Consider the following 26005-nt stretch of genomic DNA (forward strand, 5'->3'; position numbering starts at 1 on the left):
ACTTGCACCCCCCCCCAATTACCTTGACACCAATGTTCCTCGCACACTGACACATTGACTCTGTACCGGTACCGCCTGTATATGGCCCCGCTATTGTTATTTACTGCTGCTCTTTAATTATTTGTTATTCTTATCTCTTACTTTTCTAGCAATGTTCTTAAAACTGCACTGTTGGTTAAGGGCTTGTAAGTAAGCATTTCACTGTAAGGTGTTGTATTGTTGAATTCGGCGCATGTGACAAATCAAATTTCATTTGATTTGATTTTACAGTAGGCTACATTTTTTTGACCCTTGAACAAATTAAATGGGGCCAAACTGCTCTCTGCGCTATGGTCACATTTTGACCAGGGTTATATTTAGCCAGGGTCACATTTTGACCAGGGTTACATTTTGACCTGGGTTACATTTTGCCATGGGCATCTGCAGCAAAACCCCAATGTAATCATTAATTGTCTTCTCTATGTCAGTGACAGAGTGTTGCGTGTCTATTTTCCATTTCAACCAGGCTTACCAGACTCTCAAAAACAAATTGACACATTAAAAACATAACCAGTTATACTAGTATAATAGTGTACACTCTTAGAAACAAACTGCTATCTAGAACATAAAAGGGTTCTTTGGCTGTCCGTATAGGAGAACCCTTTGAAGAACCCTTGTTGGTTCCAAGTAGAACCATTTTGGGTTCCATGTAGAACCCTTTCCACAGAGGGTTCTACATGAAACCCAAAATGGTTCTACATGGAACCAAAAAAAGGTCATCCGAATGGGGACAGCCAAAGAGACCTTTTGTCACCCTTTTTCTCTAGGAGCGTAGAGTCATGTAAGCCTGAGGCTTTTTGTCAGTCTCGTTTGACAGCAGGCAATGACCTAAGCGTACTGTACACACCTGTACCCTCCTTTACGGTACTTTGCATTGCGTGATCTCTATGCTCAGTTGAAGTCACATTCCATAACATGTTGGAACAGAACGAACCTGAAACTGTTTGCCTGAAACCAGGGATAACTCCTCCCTACATGGCTACACCCATTCAGTCTGCACTCCTCTGTTTCAATAGGGAATGTTTTTGATGTAGTGTGTAGAACAGGGGAACAGAGGCTGCTGTCTCCATGCCTGTGTCACCCCCCCAGTCAAAAAATACGTCAGCCTCACTTTTCCAATTCCTGTTTTCTGTCGCTGCCATCTTCTTTTCCCATTGCCTTGTTCAGTCCCCTCTACTGGATCTGTCAATAAGCCAGTCATGACAATGACACATGGAATTTTTCATTACCTTTCCCCAGGGCACTGTGTAGTTCACTACCCATGCCTCTTTCCATTCCTGTTCACACCCTCTCTCTCTCGGATTCTCTCCCTCTCTATTTGTTCCTGTCCTGTTCAGACGAAGCCTGCTGTGTTCCCTAGCTGGCTGTGCTGCTGTTAAGGGAGGACTAGAGCTGTGTAGGATTGAGTAGGACAGCGTATGACCGCGCAGAACAGTCTAGGGCTGTGTGTAGGGCTCTGTTAGGGCAGTGTAGGGCACGAGGGCTGTGTTGGGCTGGCAGAGGCAGGGCTCTCCCATGGCCTGCCCGCAGTGCCCGGCGCCTGGGTCCTACACCTCGGTTATCATCCCTCTCCGGAGCAGCCTCTATAGCCTTGACGCCCTACGCTTCTACCTATGGGTGAGACCTGTTTGTGGGTTAGATCTGTGTGTGTGTGTGTGTGCGTGTGTGTGTGTGTGCGTGCGTGCGTGTGTGTGCGAGTGTTTGTGTGTGTGTGCGTGTGTTTGTGCGTGCGTGTGTGTGCGTGCGCGTGTTTGTGTGTGTGTGTGTGTGCGTGCGTGCCTGCGTGTGTGTGTGTGCGTACGCGTGTTTGTGTGTGTGTGCGTGCGTGCGTGCGACAGACGTGCACAACGTGTCTCTGTCTGACTGACTGACTTAGCAATTGTACGGTACAGTACATTCTGCATATTGCCAGAGTGTATCGAGACAGGAATGACGTTGTGTGCATTTCACATGGCCTTATTTTACATAAGATTATGTAGAGAACTGCAGTTGTGATTATAGATATTCAGTGTCTGTTCAACATGAAACGAGAGAGGGAGTTACAGTGAGCTAATCACTTCCAAACGTTGTAAACACAAGCTATTGTGTCGAGTTTGTATTGGGTGACAACAGCTATATTAGCCCCCAGCTTCCATCTGAAGCTCCATTTACACACAGAAGCCTACACAATTACATTTTGCCATTGCTTAAAATGACTCTATTCACTCCTTGTTTCTACGAGATAGTTCTAGTTTCATGGATACAGGTCCATGTTTTGTCTTCTACGGCAGAGCAGCACGACTCCACAGCAACAGCCACCCCGATGACAAATTCCCACATGTTTAGTCCAGCTCCTCACAGCTTCCTGGCAAAAGCCTAAAATAGTATTACAGTCGCATAGTAGTAGGCTACTCATCTACACTCTATTTCCATGTCCAACAGAACATACTTGTAGCCGCACCAACGTCCCTTTCCAACACAAATCTCCTAAATGGAAAATTGAATTTGAATGCTGCCTAAATTTCACTTCTCGTTGTCTCAGATAAAGAGGCTGAAGGACTTGGAAAGGGAGAAGGACTCCCTGTGGGCCGGGCTGCAGGTTCTGGAGCAAGCCCGGCTTTGGTACCGATGCATACTGGAGGACAACAGAGCCAGGCAGGCTAACGTGTGCACCAGGGCTGGGGCTAGGGCAAAGGAGTGGGGAGGAGAGGTGTGGGGAGGAGCGGTGAGTTACTACAGCGAGATGGAGACCGTTTTACACAGATAGACATAGATACAGAACTTGGCAAATTGTTCTCCATGTCAGCACCAACAGTAAAAATGAGTAGTCTAACTAGAATTTGATCTAGGAATTGTATGCCTTGGCAAGCTGAGCTAATGTCTATGACTTTACAAGCGTGCAAAGGTCGTTGAACCCTCCTGTTGATCTTAAACATCTCACTTCTCAACACTCTGTACAGGGGGCGTCATCGTGCCTCCTGAGGTCTCAGATCCAGAGGGTGAATGGATCTCTGGGTAGTCTGATGAGTATGCCCAACGTAATCAGCTGTCCCTCCTCTCCAAAGAGGAACGGGGTGGAAGTATCAGACAGTGAGCTACGGTGGCAGAACACGGTGCTGGTACAGGTGAGAAAGAAGCCCTTCAGTATCTTTATCCTTGATCTCCAACCCTGGTCTTGGAGAGCTAACGGGTGTGCTGGCGTGTTTATTTCACAGCCCAGCACTAAAGCATCCTCCTTCAGTTCTTTTGATTCATGTTGGTTGGTAGGTGGAGGAGGCCATTTTTTATATGTTTTTATTTTTGGCAGGAGGTGAGTGAGAAGAATGTTAAAATCTCCCTGTTGGAGCGGGAGAGAGACAGCCTTTTGCAAGAGCTGAGTCTGCGTCTGGGTGTTGAAGTGTAGTTGTCATCCTGACTGAGTTGTTTGTACACTGCTATCAAGCCCATTTCACTGCTATCGCACATGGACACACACGTGACTAAGCACTGCCTCATAACTCTTCGACTAAAGTTCTTCAATGTCATGATTTCATTGTCTCTCACCACTGTAAATATGTTTGAAAATAATCATTCAATATACTGTATGTACAAAGACTATGAGTGTGTTATTGTTTCTTTGTCTTGTTCAGTCCTGTGGAATGGTTTGCTGAATAGCCAGACTGACATGTAGGATCATCACCTCAGGCTCGGGTCCTCACCTTCCAAACTGATATGCAAATGTCAAGTGGTCTTAGCCTAATTATGTAGGTCTGTCTATTGGACATGTACCACCTGTGAAACACAGAGCAAAACCAAATATCCCCAGAAGGGGGCAGTAGACCCTCAACTGCAATCTGATACACCAGATTTGTCTCTGAGCAGTAGCCAGTAGCCAGTACCCAGCCAGCACCCTGTACCCTCCTCTGGCATCGTTCATCACAGTTCACATTTCCACCACAAGCCTGTGAGGTTTCTGTCGATACACGTTACCGCTCCTCCGCTGGTGGTCCCGCACTGATGTTGCCTCAGCTGATAAGACTTATCTAGCCTCTCTATCACTGACACATGTCTGGCTCACACACACGCACGCACACACACACGCGCACGCACGCACACACGCACGCACGCACGCACACACACCTCATGAGGATAAACACACTTAGGCAGCCATGCCCTGCAGTCCATCTATTTGCACAAACACTATCAGACTAAATATCATCCCCATTCTGGCTTTTATGGGCTATCATGAAGAGGAGCTTTGGGAATGTTGCTTTGGGAATACTAGTGCAGTCTACTATATGGCAGCAGCCTTATTTATCTAACGTTTTAGTACTTCCTTTTGTTTTCTTCCTACTCCTAGATGTGGACCAATAATCTTGTTGTGGGTGATCTTCATCAAATAGAGAGAATGGCGGTGTCATTGTCCCCCAGAGAGTGTTTATCCTGTACCGATACCGGCCCAGTGTCTCTGCTCATTTGTTTGGCCCAGAGAAGTCATGTTGCAGTTGTTTGTCTGTGTTTGGAATTATACATATCCCACCAAAGATTTATAGTTCTCCCGCGAAGAGAGCGAGAGAAGCATGTTACCGGGATGGACATACCCATGCACTGCACGTTGACCAAGGCACATATCATGTGCTGTCATTGGCCAAAGCTTTCAGATTATGACGACCGCCTGAAACTCACATTTGAAAGGCACCTATTGGACTGAGAGAGGAGGCTTTGCTCAGTCAGCTTGGACAAGGAAAGTCTAATGCTGTTGAATTGTCACACCAACACATCAAATACAGTATGTTGCACAAAAGGTGTACATTTCTTTGGCCAAACGATACTGATAAAATCTGCTTTGCATTGGATTGCGTTCATAAATACAACCACATCCAAACCTTTTGTAACGACAAGAAAAGAAAAAAAATAATAATAATTGCACGTCTCTGAGCAACCAAGGAATGTGTTTGACTGTGATTAAAATCTCTGTGGGAAAAAGAAAACATCCGTTACGGAACGTGCTTTCATATGAGTAGCTCCTGTTCCCTCTCGACAGGCTGCCACTGAACCAGCGAGGCCCTGGGTACCAGCACTCTGCTAATTATTGGTTCTAATTCACACCGCAGAGCCAAACAGCCTTTTATTGAGGATGTCACGCTTCTATGACACTGACAATCATTCTTCCTTGCCAGCATGGTTCATTGACTATCAACTCTGCTGGTCTCCCACTTAATCTACCCTGTACCTGTTGGGATTTGTTTTCTTATTCTGTGGTTTTCCTAGAGATGTATTGATTTTAATCTATGGCTTTCCTCTTAAGGAGAATTGGGATGTACGTGCACCTACTTCCCTGCAGGTCTGTAGAGGTGTGAAATGTAAACAGATACATAGCTGGATGGCTTTCTCTCAGGTGCTGAGGGTTTTTAATGCTTCCCACAGACTATTAGGATGGAGAACTTCCTACACACCCTCAGATGGCACCCTCAGATGGTCACTAGCTTTGAAGTTCTCAGGAAGTCCAAATATACTTCACAGGGGGTCAAAATGAATTTCTATCATCTCCAAGATGTCTTTATTTCCAAGATGAATTATACAGTAAAACAGTAGTGTTGTGTTTGCATCAACAAAGTCCTGTGTATTTTCTTTTCTTGGCTGCCTGGCAATATCAGATAATGGATGTGTTTGTTTGTGACAACTGGATAATGGTGTCCATTTTATGAACAAAATGATACTGAAAATACTGTACGTCCTATTGTAATACTTGTTGTAATATGGTGTCCCAAAAGGGCACCATACAAAGAAAACAAGTGTCACCTTTCATCACTGCCAAAGATTATGCTCAAAATTAATGAAAAAGTGTCAATCATCCACACATAATAAAGTGTGATAGATGTTAACCTATTAGTCAGAGTGTAGAGTGTAAACAGACATGAGACACACACTTCCGATGGATACGTCACTCCAGGCTCTCCTGTCCACAAGGCATTGATGTTCGGGCCTACACTCCCCTGGACTGAGTTCAAATGCTGAAAGGATGGATGACTCAAATCCACTTGCTTTCAGTCCATCACATCAGTGTCAAATAGTTCAGGATTAAACTTGACTAATTCTCTCAACCAAAAAAAGTCTGGAGATGTTTCTTCTCTCCAATCATCTTTTCACTGAGACACTGACACAACGGAACGTGTCAAAAGGAATATAGACCCACACAATTGTATCTCTAGTGACCTGTTTTTCACCTGTGAGTGATGAGATGACACTGTATGTGCAATGCATTGCAAACCACGTACTGTACCTATGCAAAAGATATTTGGGTTAAGGTGCCTCACACTGGTTTACAAAGGCAAACAACAATACCCTCGTCCCTGGGGTTGGCCTGGGATGCAGAAACAGTGCAACTTTTAACCTGATTTAGCATCTGATAGCAGGCTTTACAGAGTCCACGGTGTTCGTTGTCAAAATGCACTGTCTTGTGGCTTTTTGTCAAAATCAAGTGATCAACATGTTCAATGAAATGAATGATATAGAGTACACAGCTCATGGATATACCTTTCACGTCATTTTTTCTGGAACAAACCTCAACAAGGATGCAACAAAGTGAAAGTAAAGACAATTTATTCGTTTTACACAGTTCTAGAAACTCAACTCTCCACTGTCGCTGTTCTTTGACTCGCCGTCGCTGTAGCATTCTGTCATCTTTGACACGGGCGCACGGCTGCGCATCTCTCCAGCTGACATTTCAACTATCCCACCACCACTGGACACGTTGACATCTAACAGACTCTGCAAGTGTTTAATGTAGTATATTGCAGCACGCAGTGTCTCCACTTTGCTGAGTCTTTTGTCCTCGAACTCTTGGGGAAGATGCTCCCGGAGCCGTGCGTAACCCTCGTTTACGCAGCGCACCCGCTGCCGTTCCCTTTCGTTCCTTTTCCGAATGAACGCTGGTTCGAATGAATAGTCATAGACACCGATGTGCCTGTGGAATGGGAAATACGAGAGACACCCTGCGAATCTCTGACCGTACACAGGATCCAGGTAGGTTGTTGTGTCCAGAGGAAAGGGCAGTCCACGCGTGCCCTTGTAATGCGCTATCTGGTGATCCATGGAGAGGCCGAGCGCTATGGGTCTGACATATGGCATGCGCTCAAATAATCCCTTCTTGTGGTCCGACATCTCTCTGCAATGGAAAAAATAATTTAGGGTTGATTTATGCTGGTTATATAGGCTATTCATTATAACATAAAACTCTCAGGTTAGCCTATCATCATGGAAACTTTTAAACTCATCCCACCCATGGTTTAATTAGAAATTATAGGCTATTTCTAACTTTCATGCATCTTCATTTTCCCAACACCCAAAGCCTTCGAAATTACAGTGTTAAATACATGGCACAGACTCGAACATTCCCATTAATTCCACAATTGAATTCATAACCTGAGTTTACCTCGTCACAGAGTCTTCATAATCATCTCTCATCGTGCGTTATCTCCTTTCCCCGTTTATGTTTGTCTATTGAAGTATGCAGGTGAAATTGTAACCTGTTAGAAAACAAGTTGCCACATCCCCATGCCCTCTGTCTGTGACAATCTCTAGTTTTTGTTGGTTATCATGCCAGGTGGGTGTGATCTTAAACTGGGCGGGGAGAAAGAGATATGTAACCCTTTCTCTCAAGACAAAACTACAGTGTGCTATGTATATGAGTAGACATGTATTACTGAAAAATAATTGGGGATTTACTTTTGACAGCAAAAGGATAAGTGGGGCCAATGGGAGATATAACTGTCAAACAAAAGCCAAGTCTAATTTGCATATCTAATAAGCATCCAAGTAATTTAATTTAAGTTACATTTACAAAGTTGTGGACCTGTGCAGCCTAAAAACCTTTTTGTTATGGTCCGTGATAAAAAAAAACAGAGAGGCTTTGGCAAATGACCTCAGATCAGATGTTCATCCCGCAGCGCAGCTTCCTGCATGAGCATGCGCATGCTCAGTGTGTCACGCTGTCATGGACCCGAAGAGGAAGCCTTTTGGTATTTTAGCTTTTGTTTTCATACAATTTTAACTTACTGTATACTCCATTTTTATATATTGCATGAATATACAACATCGCAGCATTGTCTTTGAATCGTCAACGTGAGCTATACGCTCAAATGGGGATCGTAACGTTTTTTTTTAGGTCAAATTGTTAGTTTCTCTTGATTCTCGTTAACGCTATTCTTAGCATGCTAGCTAGATAGTCAGTTAACTACATTGCCAATGGTATTCATGTGTAGCGAAAGGGTGCAATATGCGGGAATCGTTCCGCCTTTACCTAATAGTTGGCCTAATTTAAGTTTGTGACAAAACAAACAAGGGATCGTGTAGAGAATAATTTTCCCATGTAAATCGCTGTGAAATATATATGAATTAAACCAGAAATATTGTACTTTCTGCTGTTTGACTCGCTTTCAATGAGTGACAGATCTATAAGTCACATGTCTATGTGAATTTGGTCTGGTCGCCCAAAAAGTTACATTTTGCAGCTACTGTATGTGAAATTGGTCAGGTCCCCCAAAAAGTTACATATTGCTTACTTTGTTGATAGGGTCTCAGGGCAGTGGCTCTGATTTGGGACTGTAACATGTTCTATGAAAGAGATACCTTGTTATTAGCTAGCTAACTTATGCATTGTCATATTTTGCTACATGTTTTGGTGAATGTGACATGAAGCAAATTGATGATTGGTATATGTGTCTATCCTCTCCAGCCAGCAGAATGCACACATTTCACACTATCTTGGATGAGCACACACTGCCGAAGTCAGGTATCCAACCACTGTGATAGACTTTCCACACACATTTGAATGTTTTTCTTTCGTCAGCCTCAAATGGGATATCACACAGCGTTTTCTAACACCTTAGACTTTCTTTGATTCCTCTCTAGAATGAATGACATGAACCTCAGCCCTGTTGGGATGGACCAGTTAAGTGTGCCCGCTGGGAGTGCCAGTCATCTGGGTCTACCCACCTCCCCAACACACAACCCCATCACTACACCAGGTAAAACACATTCACTTATCTGGTGAAACTACATTATATTAATTTGTTTACATATTTATGGCAATTATAGTTGTTGATACAATGGTCGAAACATTAGTTTTGTCCCCCTTTACTTCAGGTATGTCTGTGGCTATACCCAGCCTGGGGCCCTCTCTTGGGTCTCTGCCCTCTGCTCTGTCGCTCATGCTGCCAATGGGTCCTCTTGGTGACCGAGGGGTCATGTGTGGCCTTCCAGAGAGGAACTACTCGTTACCTCCCCCCCCCTACCCACACCTGGAGAGTAGCTACTTCAGACACATACTGCCAGGTAGGGCGAAGCACTTCTCTTCACCACGGTCTGTTATCTCCATTGTATCTCTCATGGATATCTTAAGGATTCATGGCATTATTGCTGGTCTATATGTACATGGATTGGATATGATTTCTCTTTCTCTCTATCAAGGTATTCTGTCTTACCTGGCAGACCGGCCTCCCCCTCAGTACATTCACCCCAGCAGTCTGAACATGGACGGGACTCTCTCTGTGTCCAGCCAGAACCCCTCAGGGCTGGACCCTTACAGTGGCCCTGGAGGCCCTCTGGAACAGGGCCTGGTGTCCCTGGACTCCCGTCAGGTCAGTGGCCAGGGAGACCTCCACCAGGGTGGGGGCCACGAGGTGCAGATGAACTCCACAGGGCTGAACATGGAGTCCCGGGTCAGCAGCCCCATGTCCCCAGACAGGATGGGAGAGGACCTGGCCAACATGGAGGGGGTGGTGGGGGCTGAGAACCAACAGCAGCTGGGAGGGAGGGGCCAGAATCACGAGGGCCTGGGAAGAGTTGAGTCCTCTGGGGGCGTGATGCCCCTGCACGGGCCTGGCCTGGAGCTTCCTGTGGGGATGGAGCCAGAGCACCTAGGGGGCCGGGTGGGGAACTCAGGGGGAGGCGGTCTGGGGGAGTCTTTACACAGCTCAGGGGAGCTGAACTCTGGGGTGGTGAGTGTGGTGCTCACCCAGTCCCAGCTGGAGCCTGTGTCCCTCCATGGTCATTCGGGCATGGGCCTAGAGTCGGTGAACGTGTCCCCCATCACGGCAGAGGTGTCCATGGGGTCAGAGAACAGCCTGTTGCTGGTCAACTCCACCCTGCAGCTGGAGGACTCCACCTCCAACAAGGAGAATATGGTCACTGCCTTCACCATCTGTGAGTAAGAGGGAAAAATGGCAGACATTTTTGTTTTGTGTTTACTTGCGCTGAGTTATTGCTGGGCACGGTGGCTCATTTTTGGTCTGTAAGGAAAATTTTAGCTTGGTAATGTATAAAGCTCTCTAAGCTTACTGTTCTGTTCTTGTCATCCATTGGAAGTCTTTGAACTTCTGATCTGTTCATCTTTCTTAACTTGTTGTCACGTTGCGTTTGTGAACAGGGTGTACGCTGTGTGAGCGCTCGTATCCCTCCGACTGCCCAGAGCACGGCCCAGTCACCTTTATCCCTGACACGCCCATCCAGAGCAGAGCCCGACTGTCCCTTCCTCGCCCGCTCTGCCTCCGCATCTCTGTAGCTGATGAGCCTTTTGGTATGGAAACCGCTGTGGAAGATGCAAGTTCGCTTCTAATGTCCTGTTTCTCTCCATCTGTTTTCATGTGTCCTTTCAATTGTATTGCTTATTCTCCGAGTGTACAAATCATTGAGAAGACCTTCCTAATATTGAGTGATTAGAACAGCCTGGACTCTACAAGGTGTCAGGTGTTCCTCAGGGATGCTGGCCCTTGTTGACTCCAACGCTTCCCACAGTTGTTTCAAGTTGGCTCGATGTCCTTTGTGTGGTGGACCATTCTTCATACGTTAAATTGTCGAGCGTGAAAAACCCAGTAGCGTTGCCGTTGTAGACACAAACTGGTGCGCCTGGCACCGACTACCATACCCTGTTCAAAGGCAGACAGACATCTTTTATATTGCCTATTCGCCCTCTGAATGGCACACATACACAATCCATGTCTCAATTGTCTCAAGGCTTTAAAACTCCTTTGTTAACCTGTCTCACCCTCTTCATCTACACTGGTTGAAGTGGATTTAACAAGTGGTGTCAATAAGGGGTCATAGCTTTCACCTTGAGTCATCTGGCCAGTTTATGTCTTGGAAAGAGCAGGTGTTCTTAATGTTTTGTACACTCAGTGTATATTGATTTGGACATTTCCATGTGAAAGGACCCATAATATATATATATATAGTTCAGTAGTGTACAGTACAGGAAAGTATAGTTCAGTGAACACTAGATTTGAGTGCACTAATGTACTGAACTTTACTATACTTTACTGAACTCTGTATTGAACTCTACCGTATTGTGCTCTACTCTACTCTGAGCTCGACTGTACTGTAATGTACTCTACTGTGTTTGCCACACATTTTAAGTGAAACATCTGAGTCTCAGCGTTACTCTATTCCGTTACTGTGGAATTGCCCATCCAAAAACAACTTACAGCTTGTTTGCCCATCATTAATATCTCTATATGGGTGTGTGTGTGTGTGTGTGTCTCTAAGGAGTGTTTGCTCGGGACATCATACCTCCCAGGACCTGCTTTGGACCCATGGTGGGTCAGCACTGTAGCAACGTAGACCTGCAAGACTGGTCAGACAAGGACACCCCTCAGATATGGAAGGTCAGTGGCTTACAACATCCACATCTCCTCATTTAGATTTCAGATGACCTTATCGTAGAATTGCATGTGAGTCAATGAAATGCTATGTCAATTATTTGGATGAAGGGAGGCACCATTCTGACCAGTAGATGGCGGTGTTGTTTCAGATGTTCCACAACAACGTGCTGGAGTTCTGTATCGTGACCACAGATGAGAATGAATGCAACTGGATGATGTTTGTCCGCAAGGCAAGGTAATTATCACTTAGTGAAGCAATCTCATGCATTTGGCTCGGTGTTATTATTTTTTATCCAAAATGGCTGCCACTCAGATATGTGGTGTCTCTGTGAGCAGGACCAGAGAGGAGCAGAACCTGGTGGCCTACCCTGACAACGGGAAGCTGTTCTTCTGCACGTCCACTGAGATCCTCCCAGACCAGGAGCTGCTCTTCTACTACACCAGGGACTACTGCAGGCAGATGGGGGTCCCTCAGGTCCCAGAGGGCCAGGTGTGCCAGTGCGGCAAAGAGTGCCAGTCCTTCGCCGAGCTCAAGTCCCACCTGAGCAGCCACAACAACCACGGCCATTCCCACAGCCCCAGCCAGGACCACCACCAGGAGGGCAAGCTGCCCAGCGGTACCTCCATCTCCTCCTCATCCCCCTGGGCGTGCCACTCCCACAACAGCAGCCTCTCTCATAACACGAACAACTCTGGCTCCAACACACACAGACACTCGCTTGAGAGGAAGTACAAGTGCAGTATGTGCTCGCGGGCATTCACCACGTCCACTAAGCTCAACGTGCACTTCATGGGACACGTGGGGATGAAGCCGCACAAGTGTGAATACTGCAGCAAGGCCTTCAGTGATCCGAGCAACCTGAGGATGCACCTCAAGATACACACAGGTAGGGGATGGGTGGCGTGGCCTACACTCACACGTGCACACATACACATTGTAGCTCCCTTCAGTAACCACGAGCACAACCGTTCCTTGATTTTAACTGGCGGCTTTATTCTGTAGTTTTAGTCAGAATTATCACCTTCCGTGAGAACTATAAAGTAAATGAAAAATACAGTTAAGCACACTCTTACAACCTTATCTTATGAGTGACTTATTAGCTTGGTATAACTCTGAAGTGCTTACATACATAACAGTTTAACCGGCGTTATAACGGGTTCAGATTAAACACATGAATAAAGGAACAAATAACTCATTGGCTGCTTATTACAGAAGGGAGGAAATCAAACTTCACACTTATTATTCCTGGCATGAATTCACACTTCATCCTAACATACACTCTGCAACCTTTATGAACTACACCCGATGACATGAAAACTTAGCTAACGCAGCGCAGGATTGCCTTCCTTCCAAAAGTGTGTTGCTACAATAAGGATCCCCGATACAACAGTATTAGCTACATAGTTCCGCTTGTATTATCATTTCCCCCGCACAGCGGACACATAAACAATTCAAACAAAAGACAACGACATAACCTGTAAGTCTAACTGTCAGTTACACACATTGACATGGGATCTCTCAACATAGCAGCTTAGCATTTTCTGTGTCAGTCTTGGGTGTTTTTAGATGAGTTACAATATTATTGAAAGCGTTTTAAAACACAAGATGGTTCTACTGTATACAAAACCAGTCAAAAGTTTGGACACCTACTCATTCAAGTGTTTTTCTTTACTTTAACTATTTTCTAAATTGTAGAATAATAGTGAAGACATCAAAACTATGAAATAACATATATGGAATTATGTAGTAACCAAAGAAGTGTTAAACAAATCAAAATATATTTTCTATTTTCGATTCTTCAAAGTAGCCAGCCTTTGCCTTGATGACAGCTTTGCATACTCTTGGCATTCTCTCAACCAGCTTCACCTGGAATGCATTTCCAACAGTCTTGAAGGAGTTCCCACATATGCTGAGTACTTGTTGGCTGCTTTTCCTTCACTCTGAGATCCAACTCATCCCAAACCATCTCAATTGGGTTGACGTCGGGTGATTGTGGAGGCTAGGTTATCTGATGCTGCACCATCACTCTCCTTGGTCAAATAGCCCTTACACAGCCTGGAGGTGTGTTGGGTAATTGTCCTGTTGAAAAATGATAGTGATAGTCCCACTAAGCGCAAACCAGATGGGATGGCGTATCGCTAAAGAATGCTGTGGTAGCCATGCTGGTTAAGTGCCTTAAATTCTAAATAAATCACACAGTGTTACCGGCAAAGCACCCCCACACCATCACACCACCTGCTTCATGCTTCATGGTGGGAACCACACATGCCGAGCTCATCTGTTCACCTACTCTGCGTCTCACAAAGACACGGCGGTTGGAACCAAAAATCTCAAATTTGGACTCATCAGACCAAAGGACAGAATTCCCCCGGTTTAATGTTCATTGCTCTTGTTTCTTGGCCCAAGCAAGTCTCTTCTTATCAGTGTCCTTTTAATAAACTTTTCAGAAATTCGACCATGAAGGCCTGATTCACTCAGTCCCCTCTAAACAGTTATTGAGATGTGTCTGTTACTTGAACTTTGTGAAGCATTTATTTGAGCTGCAATTTATGAGGCTGGTAACTCTAATGACCTTATCCTCTGCAGGAGAGGTAACCCTGGGTCTTCCTTTCCTGTGGCAGTCCTCATGAGAGCCAGTTTCAAAATAGCGCTTGATGGTTTTTGCGACTACACTTGAAGAAACTTTTTGAAATTTTTGTCATTGACTGACCTTCGTGTCTTAAAGTAATGGTGGAATGTCGTTTTTCTTTGCTTATTTGAGCTGTTCTTGCCATAATATGGACTTGGCCTTTTACCAAATAGGGCTATCTTCTGTATACCACCCTTACCTTGTCACGACACAACTGATTGGCTCAAACGCATTAAGAAGGAAAGAAATTTCACAAATTAATTTTGAACAAGTCACACCTGTTAATCGAAATGCATTCCAGGTGACTACCTCAGGAATCTACGGCTGGCCATGCTTTCCACCTGGCTACCCTTACCCAGGTCAACAGCCCTGCATCCCCCACAGCAATTTGCCATACTTCCCCCAATTCTCCTTCACCCAAATCCAGTTAGCCGATGTTCTGAAAAGCTGCAAAATCTGGACCCCTACAAATCAGCCGGGCTAGACAATCTGGACCCTCTCTTTCTAAAATTATCCGCTGCAATTGTTACAACCCCTATTACTAGCCTGTTCAACCTCTTTTGTATCGTCTGAGATCCCCAAAGATTGGAAAGCAGCTGCGGTCATCCCCCTCTTCAAAGGGGGACACACTCTTGACCTAAACTACTACAGACCTATATCTATCCTACCCTGCCTTTCTAAGTCAACAAACAGATTACCGACCATTTTGAATCTCACCATACCTTCTCTGCTATGCAATCTGGTTTCAGAGCTGGTCATGGGTGCACCTCAGCCACGTTCAAGGTCCTAAAACGATATCTTAACCGCCATCGATAAGAAACATTACTGTGCAGCCGTATTCATTGATCTGGCCAAGGCTTTCGACTCTGTCAATCACCACATCCTCATCGACTCTCTTCTCTGTATACATCAATGATGTCGCTCTTGATGCTGGTGAGTCTCTGATCCACCTCTACGCAGACGACACCATTCTGTATATTTCTGGCCCTTCTTTGGACACTGTATTAACAACCCTCCAGGCAAGCTTCAATGCCATACAACTCTCCTTCCGTGGCCTCCAATTGCTCTTAAATACAAGTAAAACTAAATGCATGCTCTTCAACCGATCGCTGCCTGCACCTGCCCGCCTGTCCAACATCACTACTCTGGACAGCTCTGACTTAGAATACGTGGACAACTACAAATACCTAGGTGTCTGGTTAGACTGTAAACTCTCCTTCCAAACCCACATCAAACATCTCCAATCCAAAGTTAAATTCAGAATTGGCTTCCTATTTCGCAACAAAGCATCCTTCACTCATGCTGCCAAACATACCCTTGTAAAACTGACCATCCTACCAATCCTCGACTTCGGCGATGTCATTTACAAAATAGCCTCCAATACCCTACTCAACAAATTGGATGCAGTCTATCACAGTGCAATCCGTTTTGTCACCAAAGCCCCATATACTACCCACCATTGCGATCTGTACGCTCTCGTTGGCTGGCCCTCGCTTCATACTCGTCGCCAAACCCACTGGCTCCATGTCATCTACAAGACCCTGCTAGGTAAAGTTAAAACCCCCTTATCTCAGCTCGCTGGTCACCATAGCATCACCCACCTGTAGCACGCGCTCCAGCAGGTATATCTCTCTGGTCACCCCCAAAACCAATTCTTTCTTTGGCCGCCTCTCCTTCCACTTCTCTGCTGCCAATGACTGGAACGAACTACAAAAATCTCTGAAACTGGAAACACTTATCTCCCTCACTAGCTTTAAGCACCAACTGTCAGAGCAGCTCACAGATTACTGCACCTGTACATAGCCCACCTATAATTTAGCCCAAACAACTACCTCTTTCCCTACTGTATTTATTTATTTTGCTCCTTTGCACCCCATTATTTTTATTTCTACTTTGCACATTCTTCCACTGCAAATCTACCATTCCAGTGTTTTACTTGCTATTTTGTATTTACTTTGCCACCTTGGCCTTTTTTTGCCTTTACCTCCCTTCTCACCTCATTTGCTCAAATCGTATATAGGCGTGTTTATACTGTATTATTGACTGTATGTTTGTTTTACTCCATGTGTAACTCTGTGTCGTTGTATGTGTCGAACTGCTTTGCTTTATCTTAGCCAGGTCGCAATTGTAAATGAGAACTTGTACTCAACTTGCCTACCTGGTTAAATAAAGGTCAAATAAAATGTTGTCACCAAAGCCCCATATACTACCCACCACTGTGGCCTGTATGCTCTCGTTGGCTGACCCTCGCTTCATATTCGTCGCCAAACCCACTGGCCATCCAGGTCATCTGTAAGTCTTTGCAAGGTAAAGCCCTGCCTTATCTCAGCTCACTGGTCACCATAGCAGCACCCACCTGTAGCACGCGCTCCAGCAGGTATATTTCACTGGTCACCCCCAAAGCCAATTCCTCCTTTGACCGCCATTCCCTCCAGTTCTCTGCTGCCAATGACTGGAACGAATTGCAAAAATCACTGAAGCTGGAGACTAATTTCTCCCTCTCTAACTTTAAGCACCAGCTGTCAGAGCAGGTCACAGATCACTGCATCTGCACATAGCCCATCTGTAAATAGCCCATCCAACTACCTCATCCCCATACTGTTATCTTTGCTCCTTTGCACCCCAGTATCTCTACCTGCATATTCATCTGCTGCACGTCTATCACTCCAGTGTTTAATTGCTAAATTGCAATGATTTCGCCACTATGGCCTATTTATTGCCTTACCTCCCTTATCTTACCTCATTTGCACACACTGTTTATAGACTTTTCTATTGTGTTATTGACTGTATGTTTGTTTATTCTATGTGTGACCCTGTGTTGTTGTTTGTGTCGCACTTCTTTGCTTTATCTTGGCCAGGTCGCAGTTGTAAATGGGAACTTGTACTCAACTGCCTACCTGGTTAAATAAAGGTGAAGTAAAAATAAAATCTAGTTGAGAGAATGCCAAGAGTGTGCAAAGCTGTCATCAAGGCAAAGCGTGGCTGCTCTTAAGAATCTCAAATATAAAATACATTTAGATTTGTTTTAACACTTTTTTTGGTTACTACATGATTCCATATGTGCTATTTCATAGTTTTGATGTCTTCACTATTATTCTACAATGTAGAAAATAGTAAAAACAAAGAAAAACCCTTGAATGAGTAGGTGTGTCCCAACTTGACCGGTACTGTATAAGGTGATTATATGGTCTACATATGCTTCTCGCATAGGTTTTACTCACTCTAACCTCAGGTGCTCCCACAGGTCAGAAGAACTACAGGTGCAATGTGTGTGAGAAGTCGTTCACTCAGAAGGCCCACATGGCGTCTCATATGGTGATTCACACGGGGGCCAAGAACTTCAAGTGTGACCTGTGTGACAGGATGTTCATCAGGAAGCAGGACCTCAAGCAGCACATGTTCACACATACACAGTAAGTTTAAACTTTAGCAAGCTATTGACATGAGTGGTATGGGAAAAGTATTGGTTCCAGTCAATAGCCTGTAACCAGGGCCCAAAGTTTCTGCCCGGGTCACGTGGCCAGGGAAAATTCCTGGACATAAGACATATTGGTAAACACATTTTATGAAGTGTCTGGATTTCCATCAAGTCTATTTTCCTCTGTTTTTATCACCATTTCCCCTTCTCTCCCTCTGTACTCTTTTCTCCACCCCTTTCCCGTCATCATTCCCAACGCACAGAGAGCGACAGATCCACTGCCCCAAGTGTGACAAACATTTCTTGAGGACCAACCACTTGAAGAAGCACATGAACTCCCATGAGGGCCGCCGGGACTACATCTGTGAGAAGTGTGAGAAGGGCTTCCTCACCAAATACCACCTCACCAGACACCTCAAGATCTGCAAAGGCCCCAAGACTGACCGTGGGGCCCAGGAAGAGGAGGGGGAGGAAGAGGATGATGATGATGAAGAAGATGATGATGATGATGAGGAAGGAGAGGAAGTCGAGAGACTGATAGATCCAGATAGCAGAGAAGACTGTGGGTTAGAGGGATATGATTCTGAGAAACCTTTGTCCTCACACAATTGACTGTGACCTCAATGTGCCATTACTAGAAATGCTAATTTATTTACTTATTTTTAACTGTTAGTTTGTTTTGCCAAAATCTCATTTGTTGTGTCAGGTTAAGGTTTATTTTCAAATATCAGTTTAACATTGGGCACAATCAAACAAGGATCATCCAGATTTTGATGTAGAGGTAGTGTATGTGCTTAGGCTTCATGTTTTATTTCTTCAGGTACATTTCCCTTGCCTAACAGCTAAACATCAATTGTTTTCCCGCTGCTCTATCATCGCTCCATACATACATCAGTATGAAACTGCCATCCTAGAAGTCGTTTGTGCCGACGTGACGTGATTCATGTAGGCCTGGCTTTGGCCCAACCCATTGGTCACTGGGGCCAATCTGAATGTGTTTGCATTCTTAAAGAGTCGGGGAGGAAAGCAAATTCAGACTCATCATAGAGAACAAACGTTAGCTGGTGTGCCATTTGGCCGGAGCGATGTGGCTGGGTAGCCAGGCAATAATCATCCTAGAAAAAGTTATGTTTTAACTCAAAAGCCATGGCCTTTTAACACACAATAGTTATGTTTTTTTTTTAACAGTGGTCATCTCTTTATGGAATAGATAATGAGTTTGAGTCTCTGGATGCTGACGGCTAGCTAGATGCTGGCTCTGCTGCTGGTTGAATGTTGAAGAGGTATTGTGATGTGTCGGTCACATCCTTTTGTATGTATGTACAAATATATGAATGATGTAAAACGTCTGAATTCCTTATCGATTGTGATAATGTAACGAAAAATTACATTCCACATCTCATCTGTAACAAGGTATTACCCGATCCACATCTCAGTGTCATGTTTTGAAAAGGGGCGGGTGTACAGAACGGAAGTAGTTAGACTGCTCTAGGACATTACACTTCCGGTTGAAATACAAAATTTGTGCAGCGCCGTTGGAGCTAACGGGGTATGTATGAAATGTACTTATATTTAGCTGTATTTACTCTATTCAATTACACTTATTGGTGGTATTAATGACTAAGTAAAAATAAGTTAAAAAAAAATAAGTTAAACAAGTTGGTAAAAACAAAAGTCATACTTTGCCAGTGATTCAGTGGTTTTATTAGCTAACTAACTGCTGACGTTCGCATGCTATGCTAGCCAGCCAACTGGTTGCCAGAAGATACTGACCATAACGTTATCCTTGTTTACACTGAGCTGCACTGGGGTCGGAAAGCATTCATGGTTACATTAAGACACCTTTGAGCCGGCGTGATATTTGTCGGAAAACGTACCTCGATGAAGGGATGGGATATGCCAGTGACACTACTCCAAATTTTACTATTGCCCACAATGATACATTGAGAAGATTGAACAATTGCTCGTTTTATTGGCTTCATGCCAGCTAGCAGCAGCAGCAATCGATCAAAGCCATTTTGGAATTGTAGTGACAGGCAATTAGCTCCTTTTGTTGTTCAACATGTGCCATTCCATAATGGCTACTGCCAACTAGCCTGAGGACGAAAATAGTATTTACATCTTCTCGGTGGAGCAGTGTGGATAAAGGTCCAATCTGGTGAACAGTGGCATATCCTATCCCTGCATTGAGGTACGTTTTCCGACCCATATCTTTTGCCGGCGCCACAGTGTCTTAATGAAACTAACCATGATTGCGTTCCGACCCCATTGCCGTCGAGTGTCAGACACACTGGTTTATTTAGAAACTAGTTAACCCTTCTGTCTGAATTAAGCAGCCAACAGTGTGATAACGCTATGTGGACATGTCTCCGATGAAACAGGAGGGCATGTCTACTCTTATCGACAGGACGATGAGGATGAGGAGGGAGGAGCAGGCGCGCCAGGTGGTCCTCGCCTGGGCAGTCCTCAATGTGTCGCTAGCTGGCATGATCTACACAGAGATGTAGGTTGTGTTTTCTTGTCAACGGCTGACTGTAGTAGCCTGTTGCAGATGCCTAACTGGAAGCAAGTGGTGCCAATGCCTCTCACAGTAATATGTACATTGTCCTCTCAGGTCAGGGAAACTGCTGAGACTGTACTTCAGCATCTCTTACTGGCCTATCTGGTACATAGGTGAGTGCTCTGGTTGCTGTGGAAAGAAGTTAAACATTAATATAATAATAATAATATATGCCATTTAGCAGACGCTTTTATCCAAAGGGACTTAGTCATGTGTGCATACATTCTACGTATGGGTGGTCCCGGGAATCAAACCCACTACCCTGGCGTTACAACATTGTTTTGGGAGGGAACGCCCAGGTGTGGCACTGATGCACACTGGTTACAGATGAGCAATAACTTGTCATTCATATTATCTCTCCTTCCTTTTCCTTTCCCACAGAGCTGGCCTTCGCCTCAGTCTTCAGCCTTAACGCCCTGTTTGACTTCTGGAAGTACTTCAAGTACACCATGGCCCCCTCTACCATTGCTGTTACCCCTGAACAGCACCGTCTTCTTGGCCTCAGAAACTCAAGTGAGTCATTGGCTGCAGAGTGGTTAAGGTGACGGTGTTGTACGTGTTTTGATGTATATTCTATGAACCCCAAATGTAGTCTATCCCTCTTGTACGTTTGTCTATTTAAACTGCCCAAATCAATGAATACTATGTTGGTCTTCATCTCTACTCAGGTATCCAGGCATCACCCCCGCTGAAGCAAGAAAAGCAGGAGGCTCAAGCCCCGGCTCAGTCGTCACCCCTCCAGGGTCAGAGTGTGCTCAGCTTCAGTCCCTCCAGGCCGGCCAGCACCAGCCCCAAGTTCTCCCCCAGCTGTGTTCCCGGATACAGCCCCCTATTGAGCAGCCCGTCCACCCCGGGCAGCGGGGGACACTTCTCCCCCTCCCTGGCCTTTGGGAAGGTCTGTCAGACTCTCAATGCTCTTTATTATCTAGCTATCAATCTGATGCATTTGTGTTGGGTGTCTGTCAATTAATCTGGTACTGTAACCAAGGCACTATTTAGCTACCATTATCCTTTCACGTTTCCTGTGTTGTAGCTATCACTTTTTGGTTTTCCTTGTCATGTCTGAAATCTACTTGCATGAAGTCAGGGAGATAATGCTTTCCCATTTGTAACAGCTTTCTGTTGATTTCAGTTGAACTTCAGCCCCCCCTCATCCTACCCCAGCAGCATTGGCCCAGTGGATGGCACCAGCCTGAGGGCACGCTATCGTACCTCTCCCTCCGTGTTCAACTCCCCCGGGGGCAAGGAGGACTACATGGAGTCCCTGAAAACCCTGGACAGGTTCCTCCGCACCGAGGAGGAGAAGAGCCACCGCAGTCAGTTAGGTAAGAGTCTGACGATGTAGCTTAGTCCTGGCCTTATTACCATTTTCACTATGCAGTACTACTAGTGAAACTACTAGATAAAAAATAAATAAAAATGATCTGACCATGGCTCGCTTGAAGAGCTGTCAATCCCAATGTGACTTTCTTGGTTAAATAAAGGATTTTTTTTCACCTTTATTTAACCAGGTAGGCTAGTTGAGAACAAGTTTTCATTTGCAACTGCGACCTGGCCAAGATAAAGCATAGCAGTGTGAACAGACAACACAGAGTTACACATGGAGTAAACAATTAACAAGTCAATAACAAATTATAATTAACTCCAACTGAGCTTTTGTCTCAACTGTGAAGAGCATTATTGTAATATCCTGTATGCATCCTTTGACTGTTTCTCAGGGAGCCCAGAGTCTGTGTCACCCTCCCACAGCCCGACGTTCTGGAACTATAGCCGCTCGGTGGGGGATTACGCCCAGAGCCTGCGGAAGTTCCAATACCAGCCGGCCTGCCGTTCCCAGGCCCCCTCAGCCAGCAAGGACGAGACAGACCTGGGCTCCAAACAGGCTGCAGAGGAGGTTTGAGGGATAAATCATTCGATTCATCAATAAAATAACTATTCTTTATTATACCAGAGGGGAATTGGTTTTCCAAGCATGAATACACATTCTCCTGTAACCGTTCTTTTTGATCTGCAGGTTTGGGCCAGAATCACAACCAGTCGTCTCGTGGTTGACAGCATAGACAGCTGGACGGCCAAGCTCAGAAATGTAAGACAATATAACAAGCTTAGAAGTAACATTGAAGCTCTGGTAAAATCTGAAATTTAGTGTGAAAAAGTGGTTGATACGCATGTAGTTTCTCTTTCTTTCAGTGGATAAATGACACCATTCTAGTGCCACTTGTGAAGGAGATGGACTCAGTAAATGGCCAGCTAAGGAGAATGGGCTGCTCTGAGCTCCAGATTGGAGGTATTTACTGCCCATATGCAATGTGACAAAATGGGAAATGTGGTTTACACCGACCCAGTTATACTTACCCAGTCTGTCCCCCTATTCAACAGAAGCCAGTATAGCCAGTCTAAAACAGGCTGCTGTTTTGAAGGCTTCAGTCATCCCCACCATGCCTGCTATGGTGCAGTACCTGGACATCACCCCTAATCAAGAGTATCTAGTGGAGAGGATCAAAGGTAGGCCTATGAGAGGTTACGTTTTGACTCCTTGCTTATTGACTGTGCTATATTCCTGTCATATACTATATGTGTCCACAACTGAGGGTCCAATACATTAGAGCCAAAGCAGCTAAGATTCTAGAGAGATTTGAGTCCAAGGTCAGAAGACTTGATGAAAGCAGAGATTGACATATCATTGACACTGTTTGTTTCCCCTTGTCAGAGCTGGCCCATAGTGGCTGCATGAGTTCTTTCCGCTGGAACAGGGGCGGGGATCTCAAAGCCAGGAAGTGGGACACAGACCTTCCTTCAGACTGTGCTGTGAGTCTCATGCATCACCCCTAGTCTCGACCAAAAAAAGTAGTCATCTACTACATGGTTGAATTTCAAATATGTGTTGTGTTTTCTCTATTAGATCCTCATGCATGTGCTATGCACATACCTGGACTCCCGCCTCCCGCCTCACCCCAAGTACCCCGATGGAAAGACCTTCACCTCGCAGCACTTCACCCAGACGCCAGACAAACCTGGTAAGGCCGAGCAGCACAACACACACATAATGGACATGGTTCTTCTTCTATTCTTTACTGATACCCTGTTCTTGTTTCTTAAGTAGACGTGACGAATGAAAACCTCTTCTGCGTTCACCAAAGTAGCACCAATCCCCCGCACTACCAACTTATCTACCAGGGCCATGTCTACAGCCTGCCCAAGGTAAGAACCAAATTTCTGCCTCTTTTGTCCCGATGGCCTTTTTGGACATGCCTCAGTGAGTGAGATGTATCTGTCAAAAACCACATGTGCTCCATTCATTCGAGTCCCCTCTGATTGTGCTCCAAGGGAAGGAACAACCTGTTCCACACAGTTCTCATGTTCCTCTTCGTCATCAAAACCAAGGAGTCTGGGATGCTGGGGTGAGTACTCCCAATTATTCCACTGTATAACTAACATGGGGTGGCAGGTAGCCTAGTGATGAGTGTTGGACCAGTAACCGAAAGGTTGCTAGATCGAATCCCCGAGCTGACACGGTAGAAATCTGTCGTTCTGCCCCTGAACAAGGCAGTTAAACAACTGTTCCTAGGCCGTAATTGTAAATAATAATTTGTTCTTAACTGACTTGCCAAGTGAAATAAAATAAGAATCTGCATTTAAACTTCCCAGGCCAGGGTGCCATCACTGACTCCAGATGGGCACTGTAATCAGCTCTTTGTGATAATATGCCACTTTAATAAAGTAAACTTGTCGAGACCACATTGGCACTCAATCTCTATGTAAAACATTTGTGTTTTAATTGCACATAAGTTGTACTCGTCTGTCTTTTTACAGGAGAGTAAATCTGGGCCTTTCAGGCGTGAACATCCTGTGGATATTTGGGGACTGATGCAATCTCTCCCTCCTTGAGTATTTCACAGCAGTGTCACCGAGGATGTTAGAGGGCAAATACTTCCTCAAATATTTTTCACCTCAAGGTTTGTTTGTGAAACAATGCATCGTAGCTTCTGATAACAACAATATTCTGTAGATGTTAGTTACCATAACTGTCCTCAGATCTAGGTTCATAAGGAAGCACTTATGAGAGTAACATTTTGTTGTACATTTGAGTCATTTTTCTGAGCAACAGCAGACCACATTTTTCACTTGAAAGTAGCTATTGTCATTTGTGACACTTTTAAATCAAATTATTACAAAGACCATGACTTAGTTTGATATTATGTTGCATCAAAAACAACCGTACTGTATTTTAACCCGAGACGTCCACAATTTACTTGCTTTATTTGAAATATTCTGTGAATGTATCAGGATAGTGTCCTTGTAAATAGTATACCATTGGGTTGAACCCTCCTGGCTTGAATGCATGTCAGTGAGTTTTTCTTTTTGTATGAATTGTTTGAGAGAGCTTGAATATTGCAGCTAGGATGCTTGAGTTCTTCCTTTTATGTTGAATGACAGGGTTTGGAGTGGTAGAAAGTTACCTGCGTACGAATGCATGGCTTTGTTTACCAGGGCTGCAGTTACTTGCATTGGCATGCATATTATATCTATTCTAACTAGACGTTTGTTCCACGGTTCAAATGCTTGATAGATACAAAGCCATGCACATGGTATGCCTTTTTTAGAAAGTCAATATTATGGAAGGTTCCAAGTAAATTGCTGTTATTTTTATTACCAAAGACTTTACTTGGAGAATTATGATGTATAGTGGTCAAAGAGGTGTCTTTTTATGATAGGTTGTGAGAATGTCATTTATTTTGATAAAATAAAAAAAGAAGCTAATTCAAAGATGGTAACAGGCTGCATGGACTTGTATGGGCTCATGGGGCAACTCCAATGCACTCCAACCCCCCTCATTCAATCAAATTTGAATTGTTTATACTGATGTGGTTTTCAATTGAGACATGGAAATAAACATCATTGTTTGAGTTCATCTGTCTGTGGTTGAAAACATATTTGTTTCCATATATTTTTATTAGTTACTCTTTAGTCCTTACTCTGTTATCAATGTGACTAGATTTAGGTGCAAGAGCTCTACATGACCAGAACCCACCCCATGGTGGCAGTATTTATTTGCTCCCACAACGTATTTTCTCTAGATTGACCTCATGAAATGTCAAATCAAATTGTATATGTCTCGTGCCGAACACACCAGGTGTTACCGTTGTAACCGTGAAACGCGTGCTTGTAAGCAGTAACCAATAATGCAGTTAAGAAAATATTCACAAAATAAACTAAAGTTAAAGAATTATAAGCCACACATTAAATGAGCAAAATGGCTATATACAGATGTGCGGAGGGGGTTGTCAAATGAAAGGATGTAAGCAACAATTTCCAAGTTTTCCACTAATGAAGTATTAATATTTTTCAGATGGCATTGTGCAATGCGATGCAGAACTTGAAAGGCTTCAATTTACAAACATTTACATTGCGTTCATATCAGAATACAGCATCATTGTAAATAGTTAAAGTAAATACATTAAAATAATATTTTGTCACTGGTGCGTTTACTTTGTATTCTTGCTTAGAGGACTACACGTGAGACATCTTCAAATGTCTTTATGAATGATCATACTGTTTTTTTTTCTCCCAGATGTCGTCAATGTGGTTTGGATACAAGACTTGAATCAAATGTAAAATGTCATCCCTCACATAAGTAACTGTTTTAAGTACTGCACTGTATAGTTCCCGTTAAATACAAACGTAATCTACCATAATGCATTTGAAAATGTAATACTTACTGGGAGATGTAGTTCTGTAG

General features: G+C 44.3%; 3 protein-coding genes across 6 annotated transcripts; all 3 read left to right on the forward strand.

Annotated features, from left to right (window-relative positions):
* Positions 1-1207: 1207 nt before the first annotated feature.
* Positions 1208-3613, forward strand: LOC123995942 (suppressor APC domain-containing protein 1-like). Its single transcript, XM_046299599.1, has 4 exons — positions 1208-1656; positions 2561-2743; positions 2979-3143; positions 3326-3613. The coding sequence occupies exons 1-4, from the start codon at positions 1555-1557 to the stop codon at positions 3419-3421; spliced, it is 546 nt and encodes a 181-aa protein (XP_046155555.1). The 5' UTR covers positions 1208-1554; the 3' UTR covers positions 3422-3613.
* A 4315-nt stretch (positions 3614-7928) lies between these two features.
* On the forward strand, positions 7929-20336 carry LOC123994662 (PR domain zinc finger protein 4-like). 4 transcript variants are annotated; one of them, XR_006831689.1, is made up of 14 exons: positions 7929-8018; positions 8735-8791; positions 8911-9026; positions 9145-9333; positions 9469-10203; positions 10427-10576; positions 11542-11660; positions 11807-11892; positions 11994-12544; positions 17532-17700; positions 17969-18988; positions 19119-19254; positions 20087-20208; positions 20320-20336. XR_006831689.1 is itself a non-coding variant. In XM_046297534.1 (11 exons), the coding sequence occupies exons 3-11, from the start codon at positions 8912-8914 to the stop codon at positions 18315-18317; spliced, it is 2463 nt and encodes an 820-aa protein (XP_046153490.1). In that variant the 5' UTR covers positions 7929-8018; positions 8735-8791; position 8911; the 3' UTR covers positions 18318-19129. The 4 variants fall into 4 exon arrangements, 2 of the variants coding, with proteins under 2 accessions (XP_046153490.1, XP_046153491.1); XR_006831690.1 differs by having other exon boundaries at positions 19159-19254; XM_046297534.1 differs by lacking the exons at positions 20087-20208; positions 20320-20336 and having other exon boundaries at positions 17969-19129.
* LOC123994663 (transmembrane protein 209-like) lies at positions 20069-25177 on the forward strand. The gene is made up of 14 exons (XM_046297536.1): positions 20069-20208; positions 20320-20378; positions 20647-20778; positions 20934-21160; positions 21398-21590; positions 21984-22159; positions 22280-22351; positions 22456-22552; positions 22645-22770; positions 22976-23073; positions 23168-23282; positions 23369-23466; positions 23593-23666; positions 24079-25177. The coding sequence occupies exons 1-14, from the start codon at positions 20069-20071 to the stop codon at positions 24131-24133; spliced, it is 1662 nt and encodes a 553-aa protein (XP_046153492.1). The 3' UTR covers positions 24134-25177.
* Positions 25178-26005: the final 828 nt, after the last annotated feature.

This window comes from Oncorhynchus gorbuscha, linkage group LG14 (genome assembly GCF_021184085.1).
Source record: "Oncorhynchus gorbuscha isolate QuinsamMale2020 ecotype Even-year linkage group LG14, OgorEven_v1.0, whole genome shotgun sequence".
NCBI classification, from domain to species: Eukaryota; Metazoa; Chordata; class Actinopteri; order Salmoniformes; family Salmonidae; genus Oncorhynchus; species Oncorhynchus gorbuscha.

Excerpts from the sequence above, each read along its gene's own strand:
- LOC123995942 (XM_046299599.1), top strand. The coding sequence starts at position 1,555 with ATGGCCTGCCCGCAGTGCCCGGCGCCTGGGTCCTACACCTCGGTTATC. Across the intron at positions 1,657-2,560 it reads CCCTACGCTTCTACCTATGG|ATAAAGAGGCTGAAGGACTT; the intron begins GTGAGACCTGTT and ends TCGTTGTCTCAG. Across the intron at positions 2,744-2,978 it reads GAGAGGTGTGGGGAGGAGCG|GGGGCGTCATCGTGCCTCCT; the intron begins GTGAGTTACTAC and ends CACTCTGTACAG.
- LOC123994662 (XM_046297534.1), top strand. The coding sequence starts at position 8,912 with ATGAATGACATGAACCTCAGCCCTGTTGGGATGGACCAGTTAAGTGTG. Across the intron at positions 9,334-9,468 it reads CTTCAGACACATACTGCCAG|GTATTCTGTCTTACCTGGCA; the intron begins GTAGGGCGAAGC and ends CTCTCTATCAAG. Across the intron at positions 10,204-10,426 it reads GGTCACTGCCTTCACCATCT|GGTGTACGCTGTGTGAGCGC; the intron begins GTGAGTAAGAGG and ends GTTTGTGAACAG.
- LOC123994663 (XM_046297536.1), top strand. The coding sequence starts at position 20,069 with ATGTCTCCGATGAAACAGGAGGGCATGTCTACTCTTATCGACAGGACG. Across the intron at positions 22,553-22,644 it reads CTCTGAGCTCCAGATTGGAG|AAGCCAGTATAGCCAGTCTA; the intron begins GTATTTACTGCC and ends CCTATTCAACAG. Across the intron at positions 23,074-23,167 it reads ACCTTCCTTCAGACTGTGCT|ATCCTCATGCATGTGCTATG; the intron begins GTGAGTCTCATG and ends TTTCTCTATTAG.